General features: G+C 43.0%; 1 protein-coding gene across 2 annotated transcripts in view; it reads right to left on the bottom strand.

The window, feature by feature from the left end:
* Positions 1-208: 208 nt before the first annotated feature.
* LOC141112107 (ras-related and estrogen-regulated growth inhibitor-like) overlaps positions 209-21791 on the bottom strand; it is a 164102-nt gene continuing 142519 nt past the window's right edge. The window contains exons 3-5 of one of the 2 annotated variants that reach the window (XM_073604562.1): positions 15686-15759; positions 13302-13382; positions 209-5754 (exon numbers count right to left, since the gene is read on the bottom strand). In XM_073604562.1, the coding sequence (XP_073460663.1) occupies positions 5272-5754; positions 13302-13382; positions 15686-15759 (638 nt within the window). In that variant the 3' untranslated portion in view covers positions 209-5271. The remainder of the gene's footprint in view (positions 5755-13301; positions 13383-15685; positions 15760-21791) is intronic. The other variant, XM_073604563.1, reaches the window with a different exon arrangement.

Raw genomic sequence — 21791 nt, 5'->3', positions numbered from 1 at the left:
TTTTTTTTTTTTTAACTTATCAAACAGCCATAACAAAACATGGGTGCAAATAAAAGATGTTCATTGTTAGGGTTTATATATACTTTAATGCGCACAAAATAAGTTTGCTGATGATCCTGCAAAAAGTACCCTACTACATATGAAATCCCATCATCCAGTATGGAAAAAAGTAACTGGACACCCTAAACATTTTACAATCGCCAAAACAGACATAGAAGAATATTTTATTAAAAGTTCTTGATGTACATGTAAAAGTCACCAATCAGGGGGAAAGCTGGCAGTGTACACAATAATATTCAGTATGATTTGCATTTACACGAATACTGAAGCTGAGCAGCAAGATTTACAGTGACAAGTGTTGCAACCAACTATTATTGTCAATGCTTGAGCAGTTGCAGCAACATTTTATACAAACGATAACTAAATCCACAAAAAGAAGTTAATACATTGCAGGTTACCAGTTCTGAGATGTGGAGGCTGCATTTGTTTTCTTTTTCTGGGCTAAGAATGTTTTTTGCAAGTACAGAAAATACCAATTGTTTTGCTGGAAATGGAATGTCCTTGTCACTTCTCTGGAGCTAAAATGGAAGTGTAAGTCCACCCTAACACTAAAATCTATGCATCTACAGACATCCAGGATCGAACACTAACCTATCTAGCCCTATAAAGAAGAAATCAGTATACATACCTTTTTTTTTTTTTTTTTTAAGCTGATCCGATCCGGTCTCCAGCAGCAGAAGCTCTGCAGAGGAGAAGCCGCAGCTGATAGCTCAGTGTGGTGTCGGATCGGCTTCAAAAGAGGTATGTATACTGATTTCTTCTCCACGGGGTTAGTGTTAGTTCGTGGATGTCTGTAGATGCAGGGATTTTAGTGTTAGAGTGGACTTCTACTTTAATGTCCTTCTGTAAACTACTAATCTCCCCCATGTAATGGAGATGGAAAAGACTGACATGTTTAAAGTCCCACTTTAAAAGCAATCATGGCCCCCTCCATTGATACAGTGGAGGAGCGAGCATAGCCACCCAGGGAAAGGAAATGTATTTTTCACAGGATTTTGAGATGAAAATAAATGTTCTTTCAAACAGGGAGCGATAAAAATGGGCAGCTGTGCTGTACAGAATTTTAAATCCGTGCAAAGTTTGACAGGCAGAGATTGAGTTAATGGGTCCATGCCGCAACAGCTTGGAGTGCATGCAATTATGGCACAGTAGTGGAGCATTATGGAGTTAAATCAGGCGGTGAAGAGGCATTATAAAGCCATCACACCACTTGAGAAATGCCTTCTGAAAAGCGATACAAAAGTGGATTACCCTCCAGAAGTCTAAAAGAGCCCTTAAAGTGGTTGTAAAGGCAAAAGGTTTTAAAATCTTAATGCATTCTATGCATTAAGATAAAAAAAAACCCTTCAGTGTGCAGCAGCCCCCTAATACTTACCTGAGCCCCCTCTCTATCCAGCGATGTCCACGAGTCCCTCGGCCAGCCGGAACTCTCCCTCCTGATTGGCTGAGATACAGCAGCGGCGCCATTGGCTCCCATTGCCGTCAATCAAACTCAGTTAGCCAATCAGGAGAGGGGGACGGGGCTGAACCACAGCTCCAAGTCTGAATGAATACACGGAGCTGCAGCTCAGCTCGGGTGTCCCCATAGCAAGCTCCCTCCTGTCAAGTGCGGGCACTTGACAGGAGGGAGGGGCCAGGGACCCGAGAAGAGGAGGATTGGGGCTGCCTTGTGCAAACCCCTGCATAGAGCAGGTAAGTATAACATGTTTGTTATTGTAATAGAAAAAAAAGGAGACTTTACAATCACTTTAAGGTAAAAATATCTGGAAAAAAAAGGAAACTAATGAAGCCACAACATCTAAGGTTTGGTAAACTACAATTTATTGTTACATTTTTGGAATGGAGTCCCTCTAGAACTAGGTCTGGCCAGCTCCGTATATTGTTTTAATAAAGAGTTGGATGCATTCATAAATGCACAAAGTATAACTGGATACTATTATTTATAGGTAATAACACCACGGGTATTTCGTACAGTTGATCCATCCGATTGCCTGCTGGGAGATCAGGAAGGAATTTTTTTCCTCCACTGGAGCAAATTGGATCATGCTTTATTGGGGGTTTTTTTCTTGTTTTAGTTTTTTTTTTTTCCTCTGGATCAACTTTCGGTATAATATTGTGTATATGGAGGTTTTCTATTTGTTTGTTTTTTTCTGTTGATTAAACTAGATGGACTTTTTTCAACCTATGTCATTTTTGTTTTTGGGCTTATACTTTCAGGCCCCATTCACACCTGAGGGTTTTGTAGCTTGAAGCCTCAAGCTACAAAACGCTGGAGGGGAAAAAATCCATTATTCTCTATGGAGATGGTTCACATCTCCACTCCAAGTCGCCTGAAGCCCAATGCCTGAAGCTCAAACAAGTTCTGGACCCTTTTTTGTCGCTCGAATCGGGCAGATTTGGGCGTTTTTGGAGCTGGAAACAGATGACAACATAGCAACATATGATGAAACAGATGATCATTTTTCCTATTGGCTAATAAAAAAAACGCCAAAGCTCAAAATCGCCGGAGAACGCTGCATGGAAATGTGCAAATAAGTGCGTCAAAACGCTGTAAAAAAAGCTCCAAAACGCCACACATTCAGGTGTGAATGGGGCCTAAAACTCGGATTTAAAGTTGAAGTTTAGCCTAAAGTGGAACTTTAGTCAGAAAATGTAGTCGTCCTGTGTTACTTTATGCTGGCTCCTTTTGCAGGTATACTGTAGCTGTGTAAAACATTAAAAAATATGTGCCTATACGGGTTAAAATCCAGTATTACACTGGTCCACCCTGCTCTGCACATGCTCAGTTGCTCTATATATTTCGACACTGTGCCGAAAATCTAGAGGTTGATCTGCTTCTTGGGGGCTCTGGGATTTGGCAAAATGGCAGCAGGCAAGAAGACACGGGAACAATGCTGGAGGCAATTTATATCACTCTAGTTATGTTAGCATAACTATTATTGTGGAATGTATGTTCCTTGCTAAAGGACGTCTTTTTTATGAAGTTGTTATGGGTAAAGCTCCCACTTTAACAAATCCCAAAAGCTGTAGTTACATCTCTTACCTGTAATGAAGGATGTCTCATGTTGTGCAGGCAGCTGGATCCTTGACAAATCTTCACTGCTGGGATGCCTGTCCTCTTCCTGGTCTGAACTTTCAGGCACTGCAATGATTACCAGCTTTGGGTCTTCAGGTAGGACAGCAGTACAGATGGTTAGACAAGGACACGCCTCCTCCATTGACAACATTTCTTTTATTCTGTTGACTATTGCAGTGCCAGAAGTTCAGAACCAGGAAGAGGACAGGTATCCTTGCAGTGAACATTTCTCCAGGATCCAGCTGCCTGCATTACATGAGCTATACTTATATAAGTGATGTCACTAATGTTGTAGGGAACTTTTTTTCTTTTTTTAGTGAAACGTTGGCTTTTTGCCAAATGATTACTTTAGCAGTATTACAGTTTGTCCCAACCCCTGTCACTGTCACTTTTGCTGGTCACCTTGCTATGCATGTAAATGTGGAGAAAAAATATGAATAAGAGAATGCGAAATGTAAAAAACTGAATATTTTGAGGATTATCTTTGCACATATAAACCGCATGCAGTTATGGTATTGGAATTGCTTCCACCAGTTATCCTCTACATTCCAAATACAGTCAATCAGAAACATATCACACAAACAGATTGTCTGAAACAATTCTGTGTGAAATCTGTGAACTATTACAGTAGGTAAAACATTTTGTGCTCGTTCCGTAACCTATGTACAGTATATATATGAAGGTCTTTACCAGTCCGAAACCTATATCACTTTATGGGACTGTAAAATTGTTAATCTGTATAAGATATGATGCACATTATAATCCCTGTACATCTAAATCCACTGGATATAAAGCATCATTTTTATTATCCACTAGTATGGTATATTGGAGATACACCAACAGGAGTTAATGCCACGTAGCTAGCACTATAGGATTAAAACCAGTGCAAATAAAGGCTGATATTTACAAAAAAGGAAAAAATCAAGAGCCTGTGCCCGCATGCTAAATGCTCCATTTTAGTATGCAGGCAGGTTTCTCTTTTAAGCTTTATTGAACCAAGGTGAGGGGGCAGTGTGATACTCTGTAACACCGTTTACTTTTTTGTGGGTTTTTTTTTGTTGTCATTTTTTCTGTTTAAGTGAACTTCTTGATGTCTTTGCAAAGCAGTGCAGTGCGTTACCTTGCTGTGTAGTGACAGACTGTGCCAACCCATGCACTGAAATAAAATGCTACATGTCTGCATTTTACTGCACTGCGCCTCTAGGCTGCACTGCAGATTGAAGTAGGCACATAGAAAACAATTGATTTCTGTTTGCCCTACCGGTGACTGGTGTTTATCCAGTGTGTGAACAAGTTCTAATGGTGAATGAGGCTCGATTCACACCTATGCATGTTGCTTTTGGGCGTTTTTGGAGGTTTTTTTTTCATGCTTGCCACGTTTTTGCCGCGTTTTTTGCCGCGATTTTGCCGCGATTTGCGTTTTTTTTTTTTACAGTTTTTTTTTACAGTCTTAAAAAAATTAAAAAAACAAAAAAACAAAAAAAAAAAACGGCAAAAACACATCAAAAACGCACCAAAAACGCTGCAAAAACGCTGCAAAAACGCTGCACTTGCGTTTTTGATGCTTGTTCATTGAATTCTATTACATGCAAAACGCTGCATTTTGCATGAAAAAAGTCCCTGACCCTTTCCAAAAATGCAGAGAAACAAAAAGGCATTGATGTGAACATGTTCCATAGGAACCCATGTTAAAAAATTCCTGTGCATTTCTGCAAAATGCAAAATGCATCAAAAAACGCGCTAGTGTGAATGGAGCCTAATAAATGCTGTGTTTTATATCCATTGGGTTTAGATGTGTGGGGAGGAGATACAATTGGCATCATGCTCTAAAATCATTCTATAACTTGGTTTATTCAGCAAGGATGCTCAATATAAACCAATCAAAACTGTCTTCATTGGCCATCTCGTTCTCAGCAGTTCATTTTAGGTGTTCAGTCGTCCTAAGGTCTAAAGCTTTTTGCCAAATTATTCAGCAAAAAGGTTTTACTATGACCTGTGGCAAACTTAACGTCAGCTGAAGGTTTTTAACCAAATTCTCTTCTAACCTATACACCACACTAGTGAGGACATCTTTCATCACTAAGGGCTGGCATACTAGAAAAGGAACACAGAACTGGCCCATGTTCTCTTTTTTTTCACTCTGGAATAAATTCTCGAAATGAGTTAAAACTCAAACTTCTACCATTTGCAATTAAAGTAGAATTGGCATAAATTTTTGGAATCTTCTCCATTAACTTTGATGCATTTCTTTTCTTGAAGGTTGCTGGGGAGAGACATCCTTGCCTCTGCATCTCACAATAGAGTGTATTGAAGACCATGGTGGTTTCTTCATAGCTGTCTCTGGTGGAAATTTCAAAATAAGGGTGCTTCAATGCCTTAGAGAGTTTTTCACCATCGTCCGTAGACACCATACGATCAAACTGTAGATCTTTCTTGTTGCCTACTATTACGATAGGTGGGTGCTCTGTTGCTCCTTTTTTATTGGCTGAGTGGGTGTGGTTGATGAGGAAACATAATCTCATGACTTCATCAAAGCTGCAACGGTCTGTCACCGAGTACACAATGACGAAACTGTCCCCCCACTTAATCTTCTCTTCGAGCTGAAGTGAGTCCTCCTCCTTTGGAAAAATTGAAAAAAAATTTTTAGCTGTAGAAATCAATATTAGCATATTGCTTCAAAGAAAACAACAAGGTGTTTATTTATTACAGGTATTTACATGCAGACAGTTTACACAGCACTTTACATATTGGATGGAGACTACCACCAGTCTCTGCCCTCAAAGTGCTTATATTCTAAGGCCCCCTATATCATTTGCATACATACACATACTGGAACCAATTAAGACATGAGCCCATAGGTGTGCGCAGCTTATTGCATTAGGATGTGCACCCCAAAGCTTAAACACACGTGCGTGTGTATATAACACACACACACACTCACTCTAAGGGCCCATTCACACTATGAACTGCATGGGCATTGTACAGGAATGCTGTGTGGTTCCTGTGCGATTCACATGCATTTCTCTGCAGTGCGAATTCAGGCTCATTCATTTTGAATGGGTTGAAACAGCACCGCACTAAAAGTAGTGCATGCACTACTTGTTGAAACGCACCTCAACTGCATCACATGGTACTTCTGTAGCATGCGATCCAGTGCGGGCAAATGCCCTTGCAGTGGACGGTGTCAGTAGGGCAGTGGACGGTGTCAGTAGGGCAGTGGACGGTGTCAGTAGAAAGTAAAACAAAGGGAAGAGGCGCCTCTAAGTGTAGGAGTAAAAGCAATTTATTTAAAACCATACAAATGGCAACTCACGTTAGTGAAATATAAAAGGCACATCTGTGTAATAGAATATCCCAAGGGATGTAAATCGTAAATCATTGTTGGTCACTGCTGATGGAAAGAATTGCCGTACGGTGAATGGTCCCAAACCGAGGCTTGGTGCGCAGATGGCTGGGCAGCGTGGAGCAATGATGTCACCGGAGTGCAATGCGTTTCCGGGCATGCGAGCTGCGAGTGTTGTGGCAGCCGCACTCCTTTATCAAGCAATACTATCAGGATATGGGGCCAGTGATATATAGCACATCAAGGGGAGGGGCCAGAAGATAAATGAGCTTACGAAAACTCCTTTATACCTATTATTATTATTATTATTATTTAGATTTTTCTTTCCCCTTTTTTTAATAATTGTTTTTGTAAGCTCATTTATCTTCTGGCCCCTCCCCTTGATGGATAGGGGATATCCCAATAGTATTGCTTGATAAAGGCGTGCGTCTGCCACATCACTCACAGCGCTCATGCTCGAAAAGTCATCGCACTCTGGTGACGTCATTGTTTCATGCCACCCAGCCATCTGAACACCAAGCCTCATTTTGGGACCATTCACTGTACAGCCGTTCTTTCCATCAGCGGTGACCAGCAAGGATTTCCGTGCTAAGCAGCGCCATGAGCGGAGGAACCTGACACCATTGACATCCCTCAGGATATCCTATTACACAGATGTGTCTTTTATATTTCACTAACCTGTGAGTTGCCATTTGTATGGTTTTAAATAAATTGCTTTTACTTCTACACTTAGAGACGCCTCTCCTCTTTGTTTTACTTTCAGCTGTGCTGGAATCTGGCTTCTATTCTTATGTTGGTGGCAGCCCTTAGTGTATGGACTCCCATTTATCTTTATGACACATGAACTTTTAATGGACTTCCTCTATACCTTTTGGTTTTATGAGAACTAATAGTGTTTGCGCCTTTTTCCTTGTCTTGTTTGACGGTGTCAGTAGAGCAGTGGACAGTGTCAGTAGGGCAGTGGACGGTATGAGTCAGTAGGGCAGTGGACGGTATGAGTCAGTAGGGCAGTGGACGGTATGAGTCAGTAGGGCAGTGGACGGTATGAGTCAGTAGGGCAGTGGACGGTATGAGTCAGCAGGGCAGTGGACGGTATGGGTCAGTAGGGCAGTGGACGGTGGTAGTAGGGCAGTGGACGGTGTCAGTAGAGCAGTGATTGATGTTAGTAGGATCGTGGATGGTATGAGTCAGTAGGGCAGTGGACAGTGTCAGTAGGGCACAGATTGGTGTCAGTTGAACAGTGGACGGTGGTAGTAGGGCAGTGGACGGTGTCAGTAGATTTTTTTTATTTTTTATTATTATTATTTTTTACAATTTTATTTGATTTATTTTTTAACAAGCCCTGTTTGGGGGGCTTTAGTGAAATATCAGGGATCTAAACAGATCCCAGATGTCTCACTTTTGAGACAGAGAAAGGTATTGAGGAAAGAGATTCCCCAGTCCCTTTCTCTGCAGCTTTAGCTGCACTGGACAGTGAATGAATGGGAAGTGCTCTGTGCTGAGCAGCTTACCATGCATTCACAAATTGAAGCATAGCCGCAGCAGGAGAGGACAGAGGGAGGCCATCAGTGCTGCAGGGAGCCATCGCTCGGTGAATCAAGACAGGTGACAACCCTGTCTCCTTCCGCACCCGGTCCGGCTGACTTCTCCTACCTGGGGCGCGGGAACTAGGTGAAGTGCCTCTTCTGCAGGATACTCCTGAGCCAAGAGCCAGGGCCCGGTGGTGTCCCTTCCTCTTGAGAAAAGTGACTACCGCTTTTGGGACAGGCAAAGTAATCTTCTGCAGCTTTTGCCTACCTTGCCTGCCTCAGCGAATTGATATAGAAGAGGCCGGGACTTTAATTTAATTTAATTGTCAGGAGTGCGGTAGAGCACCCCGCCTGCACCCGCAAGTGGTTAAATAGTCTCCTTTTCTATCCCCAGGTCCTTAGCTGAACAATGGGACATGGGAAGATTATTTTTTAAATAGCTGCAGAGCGGGAGTTGAATTCCCAGGTCCAGGCAGAGTATTGCGCAGGGTGTTGATTTGGGTGGGCCCAGGCGCACCTCGTGCGCACGCATATGCATGAGCCGATGAATCTACCAACATGTCTATGGAGTGTGGGAGGAACCGCACACAAGCATAGGGAGAACATGCAAACTCCATGCAGCTAGTGTGATGGTTTCAACCAATAACTCTAATGCTGCAAGGCAGAAGTGCTAACCTATTTTGGGCTATTCAGTAATAGTAACATAACTATTATGTTCAAAATGCCACCCAAAATAGTTATTTGGCAACCAGTAAGTTGATTTGGCCTATGACCTTTGGTTTATATCTCAGAATCTTGTCATAAGGCATCTGCACCAGAACTTGATGTTTTACTTCCGGATGCGGCTGAGACCAGAAGCCCTTATTAGATCGCTGCTGTTTATTCCAATTTTAAATGTAAGTTGCTGCTATCAAATAAATGTTTTTTTTTTTTAACTACTACACTATGGAGATGGCCTTTATCTTCTATGAGTTGTAAATGGAGGAGAGTGGAGAAGTTTAAGAAGGACATATGTAACCCCCCCCCCCCCCCCAAAGCCAATACTTTGTAGAGCCACCTTTTGCGACTCCAAGTTGCTTTGGATAAGTCTCTATGAGCTTGCCTAATCTTACCACTGGGATTTTTGCCCATTCCTCCTTGCAAAACTGCTCCAGCTCCTTCAAGTTGGATGGCTTGAGCTTGTGAACAGCAATCTTTAAGACCCCTTTCACACTGAGGCGCTTTACAGGTGCTACAGCGCTAAAAATAGCACCTGCATAGTGCCTGTAAAGAGCCTCTCCTGTCTCTCCAGTGTGAAAGCCCAAGGGTATTTACACTGGAGCGATGCACTTGCAGAACGGTAAAAAAAGTCCTTCAAGCCGCATCTTTGCAGCGCTGTAGGAGCGGTGTATACACCGCTCCTAAAGCGCCCCTGCCCATTGAAAACAATGGGGCAGCGCCGCCAAACCGCCACTGCAGCAGCGCTTTGCGGGTGGTTTTAACCCTTTTTCGGCCGCTAGCGGAGGTTAAAACGGCCCAGCTAGCGGCTGAATAGTGCCGCTAAAATGAGGGTAAAGCGACGCTTTACCGCCGACGCCCACCCCAGTGTGAAAGGGCTCCAAGTCTGACCACAGATTTTCTATTGGATTGAGGTCTGGGCTTTGACTAGGCCATTCCAACATATTTACACGTTTCCCCTTAACCGCTTGCCGACCGCCTCACGCAGATATACTGCGGCAAAACCACGTACCTGTACGTTCCCCTTTAAGAGGTGGCCAGTGGGCACGCACGCCCGCGGCAAGCTCCGTGAGTCAGGTCGCGGGTCCCGGGGACTCGATCGCCGCGGGGATACCCGCGATCGCCTCACAGGGAGGAAGAACGGGGAGATGCTAATGTAAACAAGCATCTCCCCGTTCTGCCTAGTGACAGTGTCACTGGATCTCTGCTCCCTGTCATTGGAGCAGAGATCAGTCACATGTCACACACAGCCATGCCCCTCACAGTTAGAAACACGCCCCTAGGACACACTTAACCCCTACACTGCCACCTAGTGGTTAACCCCTTCACTGCCAGTGTCATTTACACAGGAATCAGTGCATTTGTATAGCACTGATTGCTGTATAAATGACAATGGTCCCAAAAAATGTGTCAAAAATGTTCGATGTGTCCACCATAATGTCGCAGTCACAATAAAAATCGCTGATCGCCGCCATTTAAAAAAAAAAAAATTATTAATAAAAATGCCATAAAACTATCCCCTATTTTGTAAACGCTATAACTTTTTTTTTTAACCGATCAGTAATCGCTTATTGCGATTTTTTTTTTACCAAAAATAAGTAGAAGAATACGTATCAGCCTAAAGGCCTAAACTGAGGAAAAAAATAGCTTTTTTATATATTTTTGGGGGATATTTATTATAGCAAAAAGTAAAAAATAATGCGTTTTTTTTCAAAATTGTCGCTCTTTTTTTGTTTATAGCGCAAAAAATAAAAAGCGCAGGGGTGATCAAATACCACCAAAAGAAAGCTCTATTTGTGGGAAAAAAAGGACGTCAATATTGTTTGGGAGCCACGTCGCACGACCGTGCAATTGTCAGTTAAAGCGACACAGTGCCGAATCGCAAAAAGTGCTCTGGTCAGGAAGGGGGTAAATTCTTCCGGGGCTGAAGTGGTTAAACCACTCAAGTATTGTTTTAGCAGTGTGTTTGGGGTCATTGTCCTGCTGGAAGGTGAACCTCCGTCCTAGCCTCAAATCACACACACAGTGGTACAGGTTTTGCTCACGAATATCCCTGTATTGAGCACCATCCATCTTTTCCTCAACCCTGACCAGTTTCCCAGTCCCGACTGCTGAAAAACATCCCCACAGCATGATACTGCCACAACCATGTTTCACTGTGGGGATGGTGTTTTTTGGGTGATGTGATGTGCTGGGTTTGCGCCAGACATAGCGTTTTTTTTTTGGCCAAAAAGTTAAATTTTAGTCTCATCAGACCATAGCACATTCCTCCATACATTTTGGGAGTCTCCCACATGCCTTTTGCAAACTCAAAACGTCTCATTTAGTTTTTTGCTGAAAGTAATGGCTTTCTTCTGGCCACTCTGCCATAAAGCCCAACTCTATGGAGTGTACGGCTTATTGTCGTCCTATGTACAGATACTCCAGTCTCTGCTGTGGAACTCTGCAGCTCCTCCAGGATTACCTTAGGTCTCTGTGCTGTCTCTCTTAATAATGCCCTTCTTGCCCAGTCTGAGTTTTGGTGTGCAGCCGTCTCTTGGCAGGTTTGCTGTTGTGCCATGTTCTTTCCATTTGGTTATGATAGATTTGATGGTGCTCCTAGGGATCATCAAAGATTTGGATATTTTTTTGTAACCTAACCCTGACTTGTACTTCTCAACAACATTGTCCCTTACTTGTTTGGAGAGTTCCTTGGTCTGCATGGCAGTGTTTGGTTAGTGGTGCCTCTTGCTTAGGTGTTGCAGCCTCTGGGGCCTTCCAAAAAGGTGTTTATATGTAATGACAGATCATGTGACACTTAGATTGCACACAGGTGGACATCATTTCACTAATTATGTGACTTCTGAAGGTATTTGGTTGCACCAGAGCTTTTCATGGGCTTCATAACAAAGGGGGTGAATACATACGCACATGCCAATTATCAGTTTTTTATTTCTGAAAAATAGATTTTTAAACTTACATTAGGCTAGTTTGGTGCATATAATTGTCTCTGTGTCGTTTCTGGAATACTCAAGATGCAGAAATTCACTGTAGTAGTCTGTTACATACCATTGGGGCTGTCCTGTTCTGGGTGCTGCTGGATCAGTTTGCTATCTGTACACTGAGCTCAGGTAGACATTCGCTCCCATTCGTCCGTCAGCAGACGTCTTGCTTTTTTTTTTCAATCAATACAAGGCATTCTTTGATTGAACAAGGCAGAAAGGAGGGGTGGATGATGTCACATTTACCACCTTGTCTAATAAGAGGACACCTTGTATTCACTGAAAACAATGCAAGAGCTTTACTGAATGGTGGTGGTATGGGAGCGAGCGACTCCCTGTGTGCAGTATACAGGCGGCAAGTGGCTTCAGAATAGCACTGACTGTATGTAGCACAGACTATTACAGTGAATTTCAGCATCCCCAGCGTTCCAGATGTGACACATGGAAAATGATATGCTATCAAGCTGGCCCTAAGCTTTACAAATGGTTAAGTCCTGGAGTTCAGCTTTAAAGCTGAACTTTGGGGAAAATAAAAAATAAAATGCTCTTTTGAAGTGCGCTGGAAAAAACATTAGAGCATGTTGCAATTTTGTGCAGGGTGTTCAGGCATGCTATAACACATCACTACTTACAGCTGAGCAAAGAATTACATAAAGCGTAAAATTATATGACGGTTAAAGGAAGGAGGAATAAAACTAGCAATGCAATGTGTTTTAAGGACACCTTAATGTGCATCTGCTGGTGCTGCCCTTTCTTATATCCAAGCATACACATTACCTATAAAAATAGGTGTTATTTTTTTTACTGTGGTGTTGATATATAGGGCACATATGTGCCACTGACTACTGTAAAAGGAGTATTCCAGTAATGAATTATTTTAGTCAATGTGACAAATTTCCACTAGATGGCAGTTATGACCATACTTTGTTTTCAGTCGCTTATCTTTGTGCACAATGCTAGGAGGTGAAATCTTCTGCTTGACCTGATCAAACTCTATGCTACTTCAGAGCAAAAGAGCTCACAGCCATAGCTCAAAACATCACACCAACTGTCCCTGATTTCGAGGGACTGTCCCTGATTTCGAGGGACTGTCCCTGATTTGGAGCAATGTCCCTCTGTCCCTCATTCCTCCTCATTTGTCCCTCATTTTGGTCTGATCTATATAATTGTATATAAAATGCACTTTTTATCTATCAAAAAGTGTTTTTCAGCGCTAAACTGTGATTTCAAAATTGCTGCATTTGTAAATTCCAAAAGCCAATATAAAGGAATAGTAGTGGTAAAAAAAGGACTTGTGGGTTTAACCAATCTTGATTTTTTTTTTTGTACAATTCTCCTTTAATGGGGCGTGGCAAGGGGCGTGTCCTATGCCTGCATACTTTTGCTGATAGGTGTCCCTCATTCCCATCTCAAAAAGTTGGGATGTATGCTCACAGCAGCTGAACCGTTGCCAGATTTGTAAAGATCCATGCTAAAAATAACTCTTCTAAGCTAAAACATAAAATGAATGTGAATATTGGGGAGAGAGATGGGATTGGCTAAGGTGACATTACATTGTAAACATAAAAAATGATCATCTTTCAGCTTCTATGTACCTTTCTGTTTTTGGTGATACATTCATATTTAAGTCCAATTTCTTCTGCATTTTGATAGATTATCCCACTTGCCCCAATTTCCTTCAAAAAAATCCAAATTCTTTGTCAGATGTTTGTTTGCAGTTTGTTTTTTCCCATGTGGTCTGCATGCTATGTCAAACCACATCTCCCCCTTTTTTGCTTAGCTAAAACAGTCCATTTCAGTATTAATCCACAAGTCTTTACCAAGAGAATAAGGGTACATTGACATGGGCAATTAGAACAGCCTGCAATTTCCAATGGCAAGAATCAATGTTCTGCTATGTGTCATGGAAGCCCTGAGAGTGAGCTGTCACTGAGTGCTGCAGTCCCTACTAAAGACTGGGAACCAATCAAAGTTGTTCTTTATTATTATAGGGTTAATTTGCTAAAGGCAAATAGGCTGTTCATTTTGCATGGGGATTTGCCCAAGAGCTTAGAGGTGATGTTCTTCTGACTTCTATCATCCAGTCTTTGCAAAGTAAAACTTCTCCACTAAGCTCTTAGGCAACTTCCCCTGCAGTTAACAGCCTGTTTGTCTTTAGTAAACCAACCCCTATGTCATCTACTGTATGGTATAGTGATCAGATGCAAGTTTAACATTTGTTCAGAAAACATATAATTAAAAGGCAATACTTTTTTTTGTTTTGGATAGAATGCACAGGGATTGGAACACCTGTCGGTTTTTTATTGCTCTCCCCGTTAAGGAGATACAACCTTTCCTATTTGTCCTGTTTATCATTATCATTGAAAGTGAAGGAAAATCACAAATTTTAGGTTGTCCCCTGAAAAATAATAGAGGGTAAATCTTCCAATGGGGACACTAGTTCTGAGCTGGGGGTCCCCAAGTAATTTCTCTTAATTTACAGGGATTTTCTCTCGCTTCTTGCTTGGCTATGGGGCAGAAAGTGAAGAGAAATCTCTGCAATGGTATACAGAGGCCGAAAAAATAAAATAAAAAATCTGACAGGAGTTATAACCCTCCCTTGCTCTATCCATCTAATATTGTAATTATAACTATTATACAGAATTATAACTTATATAATAGTTATTACATATTTGAAAAAATATATACATTGATGTAAACTTTAAAAAAAAATACAGATTACATTTTTATTCAATTATCTGCCTATGTTAAGAACATAGGCAAGCAATTTATTGAAAGAAGGGACAAAAATAGTCCGAAATACCATTAAAACGAATATATAAAAACTTATTTAACCACCCCAATCCCCCTCCCCTTTCCCACCACCCTCCAGGCTATAAAAATGAGTCAAATGGCTCAGAATACAAAACAGCCTAATGAAGCATTTGATTTGTGTTACCCCCTCATCTTATAGCAGTGAATGTTGCCTGTCTTGTCTCCATACACTACAGCCCTATTCACTTTATTGCCTCCCCAGAAGGCATCCCTAAGGCCCCTTTCACACTGGGGCGGTAGGGGGCGTCGGCGGTAAAACAGCGCTATTTTTAGCACTGTTTTACCACGGTATTCGGCCGCTAGCGGTGTGGTTTTAACCCCCCGCTGGCGGCGGAAAAAGGGTTAAAACCCCTCGTATAGCGCGGCTATAGCTGCGGTATTACCGCGGTATAGCCGCGCTGTCCCACTGATTTCAATGGGCAGGAGCGGTTTAGGAGCGGTGAATACAGCGCTCCTTCACAGCTCCGAAGATGCGGCTGACAGGAGATTTTTTCTTCTCCTGCCAGCGCACCGCTTCAGTGTGAAAGCCCTCGGGCTTTCACACTAAACAAACAGAGGAGGCTGTTTAGGGGAGGTTTGCAGGCGCTATTTTTAGCGCAATAACGCCTGCAAACCGCCTCAGTGTGAAAGGGGTCTAACAGAAAAGCAGGATATACAGTAAATTGATGAGCCCCTTGTGATTTATTTGCTTTGCTAAGCTCAAATTTGTCACATGACTCACCAGAAAATCCAAAGATATACGGATGCCCGTAGGTGTATGGGCTACTACTTTGTGAAGATCTTATTAAATAACTTTTAGGAAATGAGAATGAATATTCTACATAAACAGCAGTTATCCAGAAACCAGTTTGCAATACAGTGTCATACACAGCTGAAATCTCTATGCATGAACTGTTTTAGCTGCCATAGGTCGATAACCCATTTCCTAATTATGTGAAATAATTTGGCAGGTCATACGGTTCATGTATAGGTATTTTAAGCTTTTTCCTGGAGCTGCCAAGGGGTCCAAGTTAAGCAGTGTGAATTACAGCAGAAATGGTTCAACTTTGCTTTTAAATCACTGCTGCAGAATAACGCTCTTAACATAGCCCCTTTAGCTGTTCAGTTATAAATCCAATGCTCACAATTATGCAAAAATATGTGAGAATAAAAAATAGATCCATACCTGACCTGCAGTATCTAGGATCTCAAAATGGACAAATTCCCCATCTATAACCCCGGTGTGTCTGTAAATTGTTTCTGCCAAGACAGGATACCAACAATGAATACAGTGTACATATTTCTTGGCATCACTAAAACATTAAGAATGTATATAGCTGAAGCAGGTATGCATGTTTCCAAAATCGGCAGTTAAAGGATCAGCCTTCCCAGAAGTGCTTTTTACGTTAGAGATGGAGCCTTTTGGAGCGAGTCAGCCTCTAGCTTCTAAAATGTCTTGAATACGCCAACAGCCAGATTTCCCTGCCATAACTGCCAACTCCTTCCTGTTCTCCTGGTAATTGTGCGTGTTCCTGCCCACCAATGTTCCAGTTCCCACTGCTGTTTTCTATACAACATAAATCAATTAAAAAAACTCAATGGTAACCCGTGGTATTGGTCACAGCAAGTATGCAGACCAAGAAACTCAGCTGCAGAGATGTCCCAAAGGGATAGAATAAACGATCAGGTGGTTTACCATCTACTAAAAACTGAGATATCATAATTGGGTGGACTGAACCTTTAAAGCTTTGTTTGCAGTTGCAAAAAAAAAAAAGTAAAAATATAAAATAAAAGAACAAAATACACTTTATTAACTAGTCACATATTACATTTCTCAGGTTTTAGAACATATCTCTGTTGGGAACAAATACAATTTTAAATGGCTACCATTCACGACATTGAACTGAAAATACTTTTTTCAATTATATAGCAACAATGTATTTTACAGGGATTTATACAGTGGCTACTAGGCCTTCAGTGTAACTTTTTAAAGCAGAACTACATGTTAAAATTAATCAAATATACATATAGACAATTATATACATAGATATAGATATCTATATCTATAGATATATATATATATATATATATCTATAGATATCTATGTATATGTATATTGCTAAGTAGGGATGAGCCGAACACCCCCTGTTCGGTTCGCACCAGAACATGCAAACAGGCAAAAAATTTGTTCAAACGTGCGAACACCGTTAAAGTCTATGGGACACGAACATGAACAATCAAAAGTGCTAATTTTAAAGGCTTATATGCAAGTTATTGTCATAAAAAGTGTTTGGGGACCCGGGTCCTGCCCCAGGGGACATGGATCAATGCAAAAAAAAGTTTTAAAAACGGACGTTTTTTCGGGAGCAGTGATTTTAATAATGCTTAAAGTGAAACAATAAAAGTGTAATATTCCTTTAAATTTTGTACCTGGGGGTTGTCTATAGTTTGCCTGTAAAGGGGTGCATGTTTCCCATGTTTAGAACAGTCTGACAGCAAAATGACATTTCAAAGGAAAAAAAGTCATTTAAAACTACTCGCGGCTATTAATGAATTGCCGGTCTGACAATACACATAAAAGTTCATTGATAAAACCGGCCACAGGGGAACCCCGAACCAAAATTTTAAAAAAAAATGACGTGGGGGGTCCCCCTAAATTCCATACCAGGCCCTTATCCGAGCACGCAACCTGGCAGGCCGCAGAAAAAGAGAGGGGGACGAGAGAGCGCCCCTCCTGAACCATACCAGGCCACATGCCCTCAACATTGGGAGAGTGCTTTGGGGTTGATGGGGACAAGGGCCTCATCTCCACAACCCTTGCCCGGTGGTTGTGGGGGGCTTTAACAAGGGGACCCTCAGATCCCGGTCCTCCCCCCTTTGTGAAATGGTATGGGGGTACAAAAGTACCCCTACCATTTCCCAATAAAGTGTCAAAAATGTTAAAAACAAGAGACAGTTTTTGACAATTCCTTTATTTAAATGCTTCTTTTTTCTTCTATCTTCCTTCGGTTTCTTCCTCCATCTTCTTCTTCTTCTGGTTCTTCCTCCGGTGTTCTCATCTGGCATCTTCCTCCACGGCGCCGGCATCTTCTTCCCTTCGTCTTCTGGGCCGCTCTGCATCCAGCATGATGTAAGGCTCCCGCTGTGTGACGCTTCTCCTCTTCTGACGGTTCTTAAATAACGGAGGGCGGGGCCACCTGGTGACCCCGCCCCCTCTGACACACGGGGACTTCCCTGTGGCATTCCCCGTGACGTCAGAGGGGGGCGGACAGGGAAGTCACCTTGCATCAGAGGGGGCGGGGTCACTGGGTGGCCCCGCCCTTCGTTATTTAACAACCGTCAGAAGAGGAGAAGCGTTAAAACAGCGGGAGCCTCCCATCATGCGGTATGCGGAGCGGCCCAGAAGACGAAGGGAAGAAGACGCCGGCGCCGCGGAGGAAGATGCCGGACGAGAACACCGGAGGAAGAACCAGAAGAACCAGAAGAAGATGAAGGAAGAAACCGAAGAAAGATAGAAGAAAGAAGAAGCATTTAAATAAAGGAATTGTCAAAAACTGTCTCTTGTCATTTTTAACATTTTTGACACTTTTTTTGTGAAATGGTAGGGGTAAAGTACCCCCTTACCATTTCACACAGGGGGCAGGGCCGGGATCTGGGGGTCCCATTGTTAAAGGGGGCTTCCAGATTCCTATAAGCCCCCCGCCCGCAGACCCCCACAACCACCGGGCAAGGGTTGTGGGGATGAGGCCCTTGTCCCCATCAACATGGGGACAAGGTGTTTTGGGGGCTACCCCAAAGCACCCTCCCAATGTTGAGGGCATGTGGCCTGGTACAGCTCTCGTCCCCCCCTCTTTTCCTGCGGCCTGTCAGGTTGCGTGCTCGGATAAGGGTCTGGTATGGATTTTTGGGGAGACCCCACGCCATTTCTTTTTTAAATTTTGGCGTGGGGTTCCCCTTAAAATCCATACCAGACTTGAAGGGTCTGGTATAGATTTTGAGGGGAACCCCACGCCATTTTTCTTTTTAAATTTTGGCCGGGGTTCCCCTTAATATCCATACCAGACCTGAAGGGCCTGGTATGGAATTTAGGGGGACCCCCACATCATTTAAAATTTTTGGTCCGGGGTTCCCCTGTGGGGAATTCCCATGCCGTTTTTATCAATGAACGTTTATGTGTATTGTCGGACCGGCAATTCATTAATAGCCGCGAGTAGTTTTAAATGACTTTTTTTCCTTTGAAATGTCATTTTGCTGTCAGACTGTTCTAAACACGGGAAACATGCACCCCTTTACAGGCATACTATAGACACCCCCCTAGGTACGAAATTTAAAGGGATATTACACTTTTATTGTTTCACTTTAAGCATTATTAAAATCACTGCTCCTGAAAAACGTCCGTTTTTAAAACTTTTTTTTGCATTGATCCATGTCCCCTGGGGCAGGACCCAGGTCCCCAAACACTTTTTATGACAATAACTTGCATATAAGCCTTTAAAATTAGCACTTTTGATTTCTCCCATAGACTTTTAAAGGGTGTTCCGCGGCTTTCGAATTTGCCCCGAACACCCCAAATTGTTCGCTGTTCAGCGAACTGGCGAAGAGCCGATGTTCGAGTCGAACATGAGTTTGACTCGAACTCGAAGCTCATCCCTATTGCTAAGCAGTGGAAAACTTAAAGAAGGCTTTCACTACAATATTGACCTACTGTGTAGAAAATGTTTCCTACAGAGTCACCACTCCTGGTCACCACTCCTCTTCCTGGTTGAATGAAGCTCGACATCATTCAACATGCTTGTTCTGCCAAAATGCAAAGTGCTGGAGCTGTCATCTTCACACTTCTCTATTTAACAAGTCACTGATCTGGAACCAGTATACAGGTTGGGAGCCTTGGCTTCACTAGCTGTATTCTTGTTTCAATGATAAAGCTGAAATCTGGGATAGTGTAAAATTCAACCTTGCAGTGCCCCTTTTACCCATACTGCAAGGGATAAATGCTGGTTTAATCTAGCAGTGTAGAAATGAGGCCAGGAGAGGCTCCCGCAGGATTTCTCTGCTCCGTACGACCAATCCCTCAAAGTTGCTTCTCTTCACTGCCTGACATCATCATGATCAATGTAGGACCAGCATTGTACTTAAGGATGCTAAAGGCCCATCGACATTCTGGGTGCATTGAAAAAATGGAGGAGCGCGGCAGCTGTCAGGGGAGGAAGGAATATGGTAAGTAATTTTCTTATTCCTATACTGCTAGACTAAACAAGTCTTTAACCCTTGCAGCACAGGAAGGCACTGCAAGGTTAACTGTAACCCAGAGTTCAATTTTACAGATGAGAATGACAGTCCCAAAGCTAGCACTCGCAAAGGCATCTGTCATATTTCTGTCCTTTTGTGGCAGATTAAAGCAGGTAGGCAGCTAACTATGCATATTGTATAACTAAGGTGACCCTCCAATGCGCCATCGGTATCATCTGTTCCTGTTCATCTCTATCTTGTTTTTTTAACTACTTCAGTACTGGGCACTTTCACCCCCTTCCTGCCCAGGCCATTTTTCAGCTTTCAGCGCTGTCACACTTTGAATGACAATTGCACAGTCATGTGCAATTTTTGTCATTTTCTTCACACAAATAGAACTTTCTTTTGGTGATATTTAATCACTGCTGGCTGATGTGCGCTGATGAGGCTGCACTGATGGGCACTGATGAGGTGGCACTTATGGGCACTGATGAGGCAGCACTTATGGCACTAATTAGGTGGCATTGATGAGTAGGCACTAATATGCCACACTTATGGGCACTGTTATGAACTGATAGGTGGCACTGGTGGGCACTGATTGCTGGCACTTTATTGTAAGCAGGGCACTGATGATCAGTGCCCTGATTACATCTCCTGCTATGCCCTGCAAGGAGATGCCGCTGATCGGCTCTCCTCGACACACATACTTGCCAACTGTCCCGATTTTCCCGGGACAATCCCGGAACACAGATCTGTAAGGAGGGCTCCGCTGCTGGGCTACACCAGATGTAAAGGAGGGCTCCGCTGCCAGGGACACCAGATGTAAAGGAGGGCTCCGCTGCCGGGGACACCAGATGTAAAGTATTGCTCCACTGCCGGGGACACCAAATTTAAAGGATGGCTCCGCTGCCGGGGACACCAGATGTAAAGGAGGGCTTTGCTGCTGGGGACACTAGATGTAAGGAGGGGCTCCGCTGACAGGGACACAGATCTGTAAGGAGGGCCTCTGCTTCTGGGGGCACCTGATGTAAGGACGGACTCTGTTGGGGGCACCTGATGTAGGGACGGACTCTGCTGGGGGCACCTGATGCAAGGACGGACTCTGCTGGGGGCACCTGATGGCATCTGGTGGCAGGTGACACATTAAGGGGTCCCACTGATTCTGGATTATGGAGAGAATGATTTAATTCTATATTACAATGTAATAATAGTAATAATGCGCTTCAATCATCCTGACACCACAACAACCTTGGTGCTGGGATGATTAAAGCGCTAACACCAGGTGTTTGGAGTATCTTTATCTGCTGATTTGTTAAACTCTGGAATACACATTTCTATTGTGGTGTAGGATCTGGGCCTGCTGTCCTTCCATCCCTCTTTCCTTCCTTCTCTCTCCTTCCCTCCTTCTTTTTTTCTTTATCTCTCCCTCCCTCCTTTCCCCTTTCTTTCTCCATCTCTCATTCATCTCAAACTCTAACCACACCCCCATTTGAACCACGCCCATATAAGCCATGCCCACTATTTCACGTAAACCATGCCCGCACTGCGCCGCATTTTTCTTTTTTTCTATGTCATGCGTACAAACGCATGCCCCACCCCCTAATTATAATAAGACGTCACCTACAGCCAAAAAAGTGTCCCTATAAATTTTTTTACAATGTTGGCAACTATGCACACACTCTGCCAGTGTGAGGCGATGAGAGCCAATTACGGGCACTTCCATGTTCACATGTGACCGGCTGTGATTGGACACAGCCGATCACATGGATAAAGAGCCGCGTGAGCGGCTCTTTACAGAGATCGGGGTTGTGCTATGTCCTAGCAACACAGCGCGGCCACGTCACATGACGTCCACCCAGAACAAGCGCCGCACCATCCCCAGCCGTTATGTTGTGCAGTAGTCATCCCTCCACAGAGGTCATTGTGGCTGAATTTTCATGCTGTAGACTTGCAGAGCTCTTGCTGTAGACTCACCACTGCAACTTTGCTCTTGCTAGAGACTTGCCATGCAAATTTGCTACAAATTGGAAAAGTGTCAACTAGAACTTGTGCTTCAAGTGCTC

This window comes from Aquarana catesbeiana, linkage group LG11 (assembly GCF_042186555.1).
Source record: "Aquarana catesbeiana isolate 2022-GZ linkage group LG11, ASM4218655v1, whole genome shotgun sequence".
In the NCBI taxonomy this organism is placed as follows: Eukaryota; Metazoa; Chordata; class Amphibia; order Anura; family Ranidae; genus Aquarana; species Aquarana catesbeiana.
The sequence above is the reverse complement of the archived record's forward strand: the minus strand, read 5'-3'. Positions and strand labels throughout refer to the sequence as shown.